This window comes from Portunus trituberculatus, chromosome 32 (genome assembly GCF_017591435.1).
Source record: "Portunus trituberculatus isolate SZX2019 chromosome 32, ASM1759143v1, whole genome shotgun sequence".
NCBI lineage: Eukaryota > Metazoa > Arthropoda > Malacostraca > Decapoda > Portunidae > Portunus > Portunus trituberculatus.
The window spans coordinates 9,613,640-9,623,639 of record NC_059286.1 but is presented as its reverse complement, the minus strand read 5'-3'; the positions used below and the strand labels follow the sequence as shown (position 1 = coordinate 9,623,639).

The following is a 10,000-nucleotide window of genomic DNA, read 5'->3' as shown; positions in this document are numbered from 1 at the left end:
TCTCCTCATCTCCTGCTCTTCTTCTCATAACGTTTTTCTTCCTTTTTCATCACTCTTATTTTCACTCCTTATCTCCTCCTCCTCCTCCTCCTCCTCCTCCTCCTCCTGCTCTTGCTCTTGCTCCTGCTCTCCTCCTCCTCCTCCTCCTCATCTCTTTCTCTTCTTCTCATAACCTTTTTTCTTCTTTCGTTATCATTCTTAATATTTTTACTCTTTATCTCCTCCTCCTCTCCTCCTCCTCCTCCTCCTCCTCCTGCTTCTCCTTCTGATTTCACTACCACACTTTCTGTACACAACTCTTCTCTTTCTCCTCCTCTTATAGATTTTCTTCTTCCTTCTATCACTCTATTATTTTTACTCTTTATCTCCTCCTCCTCCTGCTCCTCCTCCTGATTTCACTACCTCACTTTTCTGTATGTAACTCTCCTCCTCTTCCTCCTCCTTCTTCAGATTCTGACGCAGGAGTACAGTGATGCCGCCGTGGACCTTCTGTGCAACCACTTCTTCAAGGACGAGCCCCTGGGGAAGGCACTCTACCTGGACAGCCCAAGGGAGGTGGATCACTGGCTCTCTAAAGTCCTGCCCCATATGGTAAGCTATCTTGATTTCCTGGTACTTTTCCCTTGTTTTATCTTTCTTCGTGTTTTTACTGAGGAATTTTTGGGTGTTTTTTGCCTATCCTTTATTTTCTATTTATTTTATTTTTTATTATTTATTTATTTTATTTATTTTTTTTTTTTTTTGTATGCGTGGATCACTCTTATGGTAAACTATCTTGGACTCCTCCTCTCTTGATTTCCTGGTCATTTTCGTTTCCCTTTCTTTGTGTTTTTTTGTAAGGAATTTTCTGGTGTTATTTTGTCTTTCCTTTATTTTATTTATTTATTTTATTTTTTTTTTTTGTATGCGTGGATCACTGGCTCTTAAAATTTGTTTCTTATGGTAAGCTAATTTTTCACCTCATTCCTGTTTTCTTAATGTATCTTTTCTTTGTTAATAATCTCTCTCTCTCTCTCTCTCTCTCTCTCTCTCTCTCTCTATGTATTGTTCGGTCGTATACTTTCCTGTTATTATTATCATTTTTTTTTTATCTCAATGTATTTCGCTTCATTTGTCTTCTTGTCCAAATGTCTTCTTTTCACTCTCCCTCCCTCATCACTCTTGCTTTTCTTCACTCTAATCATTTTCTTCCTCAACATTTTTCCCTTTGCTTTCCTAATCTTCTTTATTTCGTCTTCTAATCTTTTCCTTCAATTTTCTTCCCTTTTGCTTTTCTTATCTTCTCATTTTGTGTTATCATTCATCTGCTTCTCTCCTGCCTTATCATGTCCGTCCAGCGTCTCTCTCTCTCTCTCTCTCTCTCTCTCTCTCTCTCTCTCTCTTCCTTCTATCCGGTGCTAAAATCCAGGTAAAACAGGTAACGGAGGTAGGGAAAGGCAGGAAGAGGCAAGGAAAGGCAGGGAGAGGCAGGGAGAGGCAAGGAGAGGCAGGAGAGGCAGGGAGAGGTAGGAAGAGGCAGGGAGAGGCAGGGAGAGAAGGGGGAAGCCAATTACCACTATACCCTCAGCAGTAATCCCTGGCCAAGCTGTCCTACTCTCCCCTCTGATAAGGATAAGCGCCCCTCTCCCATTGGCTTCTCCCTCTCACTCTCTCTCTCTATAAAGATGAAATTTCTCAACTTGTATTCTCTAAACACAGGACATACACTTTCTCTCTCTCTCTCTCTCTCTCTCTCTCTCTCTCTCTCTCTCTCTCTCTCTAAATTGCTTTGATTCACGTTTCTTTCCACCTTCTATCACGCCTCCGACTCCCAATTTTCCTCTTGACTATCTCTCTCTTCATCACATCCCCCCCATACCTTTTTCTCCCCAAACTATCTCTCTCTCTCTCTCTCTCTCTCTCTCTCTCTCTCTCTCTCTCTCTGCCTCCCTTTCCTCTCTCCTCTGCTTACTCTTTTTCCTCTCACGCCGTCATAACTCCCCTCAAAAGCATATATATCTTATCTCCCCTAACCCCTGTCACTTTAAAATTTCCCCTCATCTCCCCTCGAACATATTAGCACCCCGCGAAGGTCATCTATCTGTCTCTCTATCTCCCGGCACTATTTATCTCTCATGGTAATGTTATCCTAATCTCCCCTCACGATTTTGATGTTTGGTTATGATTTCTTTCTCAAGTTTTCTTCTCCTCTGTTCATTTATTCTTTCTCTCCTTTCTCTCCTTCCTTCCATTCCATCCCAGAGGTTTCCAGTGACATATCTCCCCCCATGGCAACGAAACCTCATCTCCCATACCTTTTCAAAATTCAGTCACGATCTTTTTCCCTGCAGTTCAGTTACGAGTTTTTTTCCCTGAAGTTTTCCTCTTTTCCTTGAGCGTCTTTCCTTCCCTTTCAGTGCTTTCCTGTGACCCCAAAACCCTCCAATTCCATGACTTTTCTGACCCCTCTATTTCTTGCCGCCTCAGATCGACCACGGGGTGTCAGTGATGGCGATAGACGAGTCAGCTGAGGGGAGGCTGGTAGGAGTGGCCATCAACAGCATCAAAAAGCGAGGAGATGCCCCAGGACCTGATGACTTCCTAGCATGGATCAACCCACAGAAGGATCCAAAGATGTTTAAAATTATCTCCTTCCTTAGTCAGTTGGCGAGTGACATTGATTTCTACGGACAATACAACGTGGATAAGGTGTGTATATGTGTGGATGTGTGTGTGTGTGTGTGTCTGGTTTGTTCTTCCATATGTTGCTATTATATTTTGTCTTCTTCCTCCTTTCCTGTCTCCAATTTCCTGCACTTATCCTCTTTATTTCTTCCTTCTGTCTCCCTTTCACTCCTGTCACGTCCACCTACACCATTCATTCATTTCTCTCTAATCTTTTTCACCTTCTTCCTTTCTCCTCGTCCTCCACCTTTCCTTTCACATTCTCTATATTGCTGTCCTTCCTTTTCTTCCCTCTGTCCTCTCGTGCTCCATTCTCTTTCTCATCCATTCCACCTCCTTTTGTTCTCTCCATCTGCTCCGCCTTTTAATATCCCTTTGTCTTGTATTTCTCCTCATTTCTGTTCGTATTCCCTTTCACAGTTCCTCAATTTCGAGCTGCTCAACGTGGACAAGGCTTATGGGGGTCGCGGTATCGCCTCTATGCTCGTGCAACAAAGCTGTAACGTGGCTCGCACCCAGGGATTCACATGCTTGGTGGCAGAAACGACAGGTAAGAGGTCACTAACTCAGTAGCTTTGTAATACTGTGTCCACCTTCCCTTCTTCCTCACTTTCTCTCAAGTTGTTGTTTGTTCTAGTGCTTCCTTCTGTGGTGGTGGTGGTTACAGTAGTAGTAGTAGTAGTAGTAGTAGTAGTAGTAGTAGTAGTAGTAGTAGTAGTAGTAGTAGTAGATGGTGGTGGTAGTTTATTGAGATCTATACACACACACATACACACACCCTCATCCTCACTCACACTCCCACTCCACACACACACACACACACACACACACACACCATGTCAAAGTAGAAAAAGAGTATTAATTCTTCACGCAGGAATCCTCAGAGGGCGTCCAACAAGCCCGGCGCTCCTTAGGCACCTCGGCAAACACACACACAAACACTTGAAGGGGAAATGCTCCTCACACTCGTCGGAATATTCACAAGGGAGAAATCAGCGTCAATATTTTCTTGGGGAATATGAAACGCGAGGAAGAGAAGCGGGATTGGAGGGTTTTTTTCCCTTTTTTCCTTTTATTCTTTTTATCTTTTTTTTCTTTCTCTCTTTGTTTTGTGTGCATTTTTTTTAAGGATTGAGAAGTTTGATTTTTTTTTTTACTTATTTTTTCTCTATTTGTATTTTTTTTTTTTTTTTTTTGTGTGTAGGAGAGACGAATGATTTTTCTTTTTAATTTGAATAGTTTTTTTTTTTACTTAAGTTTGTATTTTTGTCTTTTGTCTTTTTTCGTAGGATAGAAAACACCGATTTTTTTTTCATTTTTAATTCGAAGACTTGGATTTTTTTTTCATTTTTTACTTAAGTTCTCTCTCTCTCTCTCTCTCTCTCTCTCTCTCTCTCTCTCTCTCTCTTCGTCTTTACTTTTTTTCGCAGGATAGAGAAAAAGAAGACAGATTTCTTTCCGTTTTTTAATCAATTTTCTGAGTTATTTCCTATCTCTTTCTCTCCGTCTTTATGATTCTAGAGACAGTTTGGTTCTAGCGATAGTTTAACAAGGGTTCCAGCGATAGTTTAACAAGGATTTTGGCTACGATTTAACGAAGGTTCTCGCAACAGTTTAAAAAGGTTTCTAGATAGAGTTTAAAAAGGGTTCTAGCAACAGTTTAACCTCTTCAGTACCATGACGCCTTTCCATATTCACTCTGCTTACTATTTGGTGATTTCATACAGCTTCAGAAACTTACGTGGGGGATTAAAATAGTGAAGACTGTGGCCATTAATCTTCTGACCTCCATATACCCTTCCTAATGTCAGTAAAATGGTCTAATGGTACACAAATCTCAAGGTAAACATGTGTCCCAGTACTGAAGGGATTGACAAGGGTTCTCCACCATCAACATGTTCTAGTGTAGGTTATTGTAGTTTTCAAGGGTACTTCCATAACAACGCCCATCAAAACACGACTCATCATCTCACTGGACTTTGAAAATAATCCTGATGAGAGAAAGAACATTTACGAACACAAGTTTTAATGAGACACCATAAGACGCATCCCTCTCACTCTCTCTTCTTACCTTACAGATATTACGTCCTACACTCACTCTCTCTCTCTCTCTCTCTCTCTCTCTCTCTCTCTCTCACTGGTAATCAAGGTTTCATAGGTTTCGAAGGTTTATTCAGAAGGGGGAACAAAACAAGGGGTGGGACAGAACAAGGTACAATACTTAAAGAAATACAGAATAAAAATAAATGTTACTGAGCGGCATTACAAGTCCCTCTCACTCTCTCTCTCTCTTTCTCTCCTTGACAGGTATCTTCTCGGCCAAAATTTTCGGTCGCCACAACTTCAAGACGATTCGCGAGGTTCAGTACTCTCAGTTCCGCCAGAATGGACGCATCGCCTTCCCAAACACGGGCATCCACACCTCCGCCCGTGTCTCCGTCAAGATTCTCGACCCCATCGCCTCCCCCGGCCCGACACCCTCCGCCACCCCCGGCCCTGGAACCCCCTCCAAACGCTCCTCCATCGCCTCCACCACCGCCTCTATTAACAACAGGATGTCTTAGATTCCACCGATCTCCACCATCCGCGCCTCTCTCTCTCTCTCTCTCTCTCTCTCTCTCTCTCTCTCTCTCTCTGGGCTTGATGGTCTTTCTCATTCCTCCTCCTCTTTCTCCTTATCTCTTAAATCATGTCTCGTCTGCATTTTCAACAATCCTCTTCTTGATCCTCCTCCTCCTCCTCCTCCTCTTCCTCTCATCACCGGCTTGTCCTCCTCTCGTCTTTTCCTCCTCATATATCTGCAAGGCTTTCCTCTCTTCCTCCCATCTCTCTCCATATCATGGAGTCTCTCTCTCTCTCTCTCTTTCTCGTCTGATTCTTTCTCTAATTTCTTCTTTCCTTTCTTTCTTCCTTTAATACCAGTCTTCCTTTCTTCCTCTTTCTTTCTTCCTTCACCCTCTTTAGTACATTCCTCTGTCCCTTCGGTTCGCCCACTCACCTAAGAAATGACGACGAATTCAATGGATGAGCAAACTTGCTTACATACAAAACAGAATGGAAATGAATGATCAAATAGTTAAACCTTCATAATAAATAGATGAATAAATAGGAAATGAAAGAAAACGAAGGTGAGGGGCAAGGGAAAGGATGGGGACACTCATTTTCACTTACTGTAGTTGATAGAGGGAGAGAGAACCAAAATAAGTGAAGTCTGAACTCACTATTAGAAAGAAGTGTTTTTAGTTCCACGTGTAAACAAACCAGTATTTTCTCTCCAGTGTGAGGAGGAAGAGTGAACATTACTAGGTTTAGCAAAGAACTTCATTACCATATCCTGTTATCGAAGAGTATAAATATATATACATACTATACATAAACTATATATACATAGACGAAGTAGGTGAACAGAAAGCGAGAAAGAGTGTGTGTTGATGTTTTGTATTCTGTGTCTGACGGAGATCATCATTATTACTATCATCATTATTATTAAGGTGAAAGATCCTCTCCAAAGTTTTGCCTCTTAGTTGAAGGGAAGAACAAGCCGTGATTCCTCTTGCTACTCCATTATTAGGTGTTTGTGGAAGGTGTTTTGTCCGAATGCTGCTTCTTCATCAGCCTGTTCGGGAGGTGTGACTGTGACTGCCGTACATGAATTGAGTAGAACACGCACACGCACACGCACACACACACACACACACACACACACACACACACACACACACACAATCATTACCGTTGCAGTTGTTCTTTTCTCCGTTATGTCGTAAATTCCTTGTTCCGTGGCGACCAAAATCTCGAGTAACTTTCTGCATTTCCCTCCACTGAGTAATGTTTCCCAGTGTTGTCCTCTGCGCTACTGACACTTCTAGGAACGCCAAATGACAAAGCCTCGGCAATCAAAGCAGCGAAGATCAAGGAAAACACTCAAATCTCACAGCTGAACTTAGTGACTATTTCGGCTGACCTTTGACCTGCTAGGAAATGGCTAATAAGTGGCCTTTTTTTTTTTTTTCTCCTTGGCCAGTTTCCACTCTTACATAAATAGTGTCAAGTCAGTCTAGTAAGAAATTTTAACTGGTGGATTCTTACATCAGAGAACTTCACTCTGAGTAACACTAACTACCGGAAGCAAGCACTGCATGTTAACGAGTGCTGATGAAGAGTACATATTGACGGAGTGTTGGTCACGTGACGGCCCAGTAGCGGGTATCGGTGGGTTGGTGTCTGCAGTTCAGCATCCCAGAGTTGAGTTACACCTTGTCGCTAACCTCCAGTGACTTACAACACCGAGGCATCGATTTCCTTTCGTCTTGCATCTAAGCTCGCCGCCTAGACGTGTTTCATTGCTCTTCATAATACCGGGTACAACGCTTTAACAATGTACTACACACACACACACACACACACACACACACACACACACACACACACACACACACACACACGACGCATTCATTAACAAGTGTTCTCTCCTAAACTTCCAAATCCCGCCTTAGGCAACACCTCCTCCCGGGTCGCCTCGTCAAAGAAAACCTCGTACGATTTAGGGGTAACTGAGCCCGGCCAGCCCAGCCCACCTGCCTCCTGACCCGAGACGAGGGATAAATGCCACAGCGGCGCCTCGTTAAGGTCACGGCAAGGTGGAGGTGGCACTGACCGCCCGGCTCAGTTCGCCCCGACAGACACGCTCGCCAAACGCCCCCTCGAGTCAAGGATCAAAATACAACGCCTCTATTCTCCGTGATGTTTGTAACTGGCTACTGTGCTTCTTGTCTCCTGCTCCTCCCTCGCTGTACAGGCTCTCGCTACTGACCGGTTCCTCCTCCTCTCTTACTCCTCCTCCTCCTCCTTCTGTCTCCACAAAGGATGACTAATACCTCCTTTCCCCTCCCTCAATTTCCCTTCCAGGAGTCCTACTTAGATAAGGAATCCTGCACAAAACCCTATTTCCAACACAAGGTTTCTTCTTCATCCATTTCCTCACAGTTATTCATCTTATTCAGTCAATCCTGTCCTTAAAACTCTCCTTTTCTACATTCTCTTCAACAAAATCTCTCCTTTTTTTCACATCAGTCACTCACTATTCTCCCTTTTTCCTTATTTGAATCCTCCTCCTCCTCCTCGTCTTCCTCTTCCTCTTCCTCCTCCTCCTCCTCCTCCTCCTCCTCCTCCTCCTGAAGGAACCGTCACAGAGGCCCCAGATCTCCCAAGTCTCGCCTTCCTCTGCATGTTTTCTATATTCGTGTTGTGGTTTAGAAATTTCTTCCATCGCTGCTGCTTCTTGTTGTTCGTGAGATGCTGTTACCGGCTGTTGTTACCTCCTCCTCCACCTCCACCTCCTGTACCATCACCGCCTCCTCATCCTCTTCCTCCTTGATTATATTCCACGGAGTATAATGAAATTTTTCGCAGATCAATCTTGTTACTATTCTTGTCCTCGTTGCTCAGTGTGTGTGTGTGTGTTTACTGTAATTTTTGTTTTCTCTAATCTATTTACCACTACTTTTTTTTTATTCCTAGAGTGCAGTGGGGTTGTGGGAAGGGAGGGGAGGGGAGGAAAGGGGAGGGGGAGAGGGAATGGTGAATGAGGAGATAATTGTTGTAATGGTGAGATATGAAGTGAGATACAATACCATCACTATCTCCTCCTTCTCCTCTTCCTCTTCCTCCTTCTCCTCCTCTTACTTCTTCCTCCATAACACGACTAATGGTGGCAAGTTAATGCTTTCCAATTCTCTCCCTGTCTCTTTACTTCCCTCCTTCTTGACACCTCCAATATTCTCCTTACACTTCTCTCCTCCTCGTCACAGCGGCCGTCTCTCCCACACCTCTTCTCTCCCTCCTTCAGCTCACTTTTAGAACCCTTGTCTCGGCCTCCGCTCTCCCTCTCCCTCTCCCTCTCCCTTCATTCTCTCACTAACTCTCTTCCAATAACACTTCACCTTCTCCCTTCACTCTCCTCTCCTCTCGCTCTCCCACACCCCCACAAGGTCACACTCAAGGGTCAAAGGTCAATGCTGGACAAACTAGTGAATCAATGAACTAATAAGGCAAGATGTGAAGTTTAGCCAAGTGGAAATCAGAAAAAGATAAGAATGTGAAATATGATAAGCATAAATTTGAATAATGCTGTTTTTTTTTTTTTTATCTATTTTTTAATTTTTTAAGGGCAACGCGACGCAATGAAATGAAAGCATCGATCGACGACCAACGAAGGGAAAATAAATTAGATTGTGTCAAAAAAAAGTAAATAAAAAAGAGAAAATAAATAAAGTAATGGATAATACAAAAAAAACATCACATTCAACATTTACTTTCATTTTACGTGGATGAAAAAATTCTCCTTACTTTTGTTTAATCCTTCCGAATATTTCTTAGTTTTGTCGCATTTCAATACAATTTGCAAACACTCCGAGGCCTCCCTTTACAATAACTTCCTCCCTCTCCCTCCCTCCTTCCCTCTCCCTCATATACCCCCCTTTCCTTCAGACTTTCCTCCTTCCCTCCCTTTCCTTTACTTACTTCTCTCCCTCCTTCCCTTCTTTCCTTTCCCTCAGACTTTCCTCCCTCTATCTTTTTCCCTCATATTTTCCTCCTTCCCTCTCTTCCTCCCTTTCTCTCCCTCCCTCCTTTTCCTTCACATAACTACTCCCCTCCCTCCCTCCTTCCTCCCCTCTCCTCCTCTCCCTTTCCCTTCCTTCCCTCTCTCCCTTCCCTTCACAAATTCCTTTCGACAAGCGTACGTACTGTAAAGAAAACTAAATATATACATATAAATACTACTATACATACTATAAATATATACAATAACTGAACGTACTTATACATACTACGAATCCACTGCAGCGTAGACACTAAGACTATTGTAATGAACTCCTCCGTGTTGTTACTCTTTGTTCTTGTTGATGCCCCTTGAGTGAAGGTGAAGGGGAGCTGTCTCTGTGAGTGTTGAGTGTGCATGTATGGAGTGGAGGAGGAGGAAAGGAGGTGCGGGGAACAGGGAGACAATACAGAGGGTACAGAGAGGGTATACGTAGCTACATACCCTCTTCCCTCTCACTTCACTCCCCCATCCTTCGCCTCACCTCCTTCCCTGCTTCCCCACGACCCCCAATGAGGCCTGGTAATGCTAAAAAAAACAGGAGTGTCCAGTGAAATAATAAGTAAAGGTGATCGCTTGTGTTTCATTACCCTATGTGTGTGTGTGTGTGTGTGTGTGTGTGTGTGTGTGTGTGTGTGTGTGTGTGTGTGTGTGTGTGTGTGTGTGTGTGTGTGTGTGTGTGTGTGTGTGTGTGTGTGTGTGTGTGTCGTTTGATCTCCACATAAAACGTTTCTA

At 43.4% G+C, this 10,000-nt stretch overlaps 2 protein-coding genes across 4 annotated transcripts in view; one reads left to right on the top strand and one right to left on the bottom strand.

Moving 5' to 3' along the window:
• Positions 1 to 5,507, top strand: part of LOC123511817 — a 38,008-nt gene extending 32,501 nt beyond the window's left edge. Inside the window, exons 4-7 of the mRNA XM_045267857.1 lie at positions 451 to 591; positions 2,467 to 2,688; positions 3,085 to 3,214; positions 4,972 to 5,507. Of these exons, the coding sequence (XP_045123792.1) occupies positions 451 to 591; positions 2,467 to 2,688; positions 3,085 to 3,214; positions 4,972 to 5,228 (750 nt within the window). The 3' untranslated portion in view covers positions 5,229 to 5,507. The remainder of the gene's footprint in view (positions 1 to 450; positions 592 to 2,466; positions 2,689 to 3,084; positions 3,215 to 4,971) is intronic.
• LOC123511816 (calcium-binding mitochondrial carrier protein Aralar1-like) overlaps positions 1 to 10,000 on the bottom strand; it is a 146,217-nt gene that overhangs the window by 108,957 nt on the left and 27,260 nt on the right. The gene's annotated exons all lie outside the window — the stretch shown is intronic.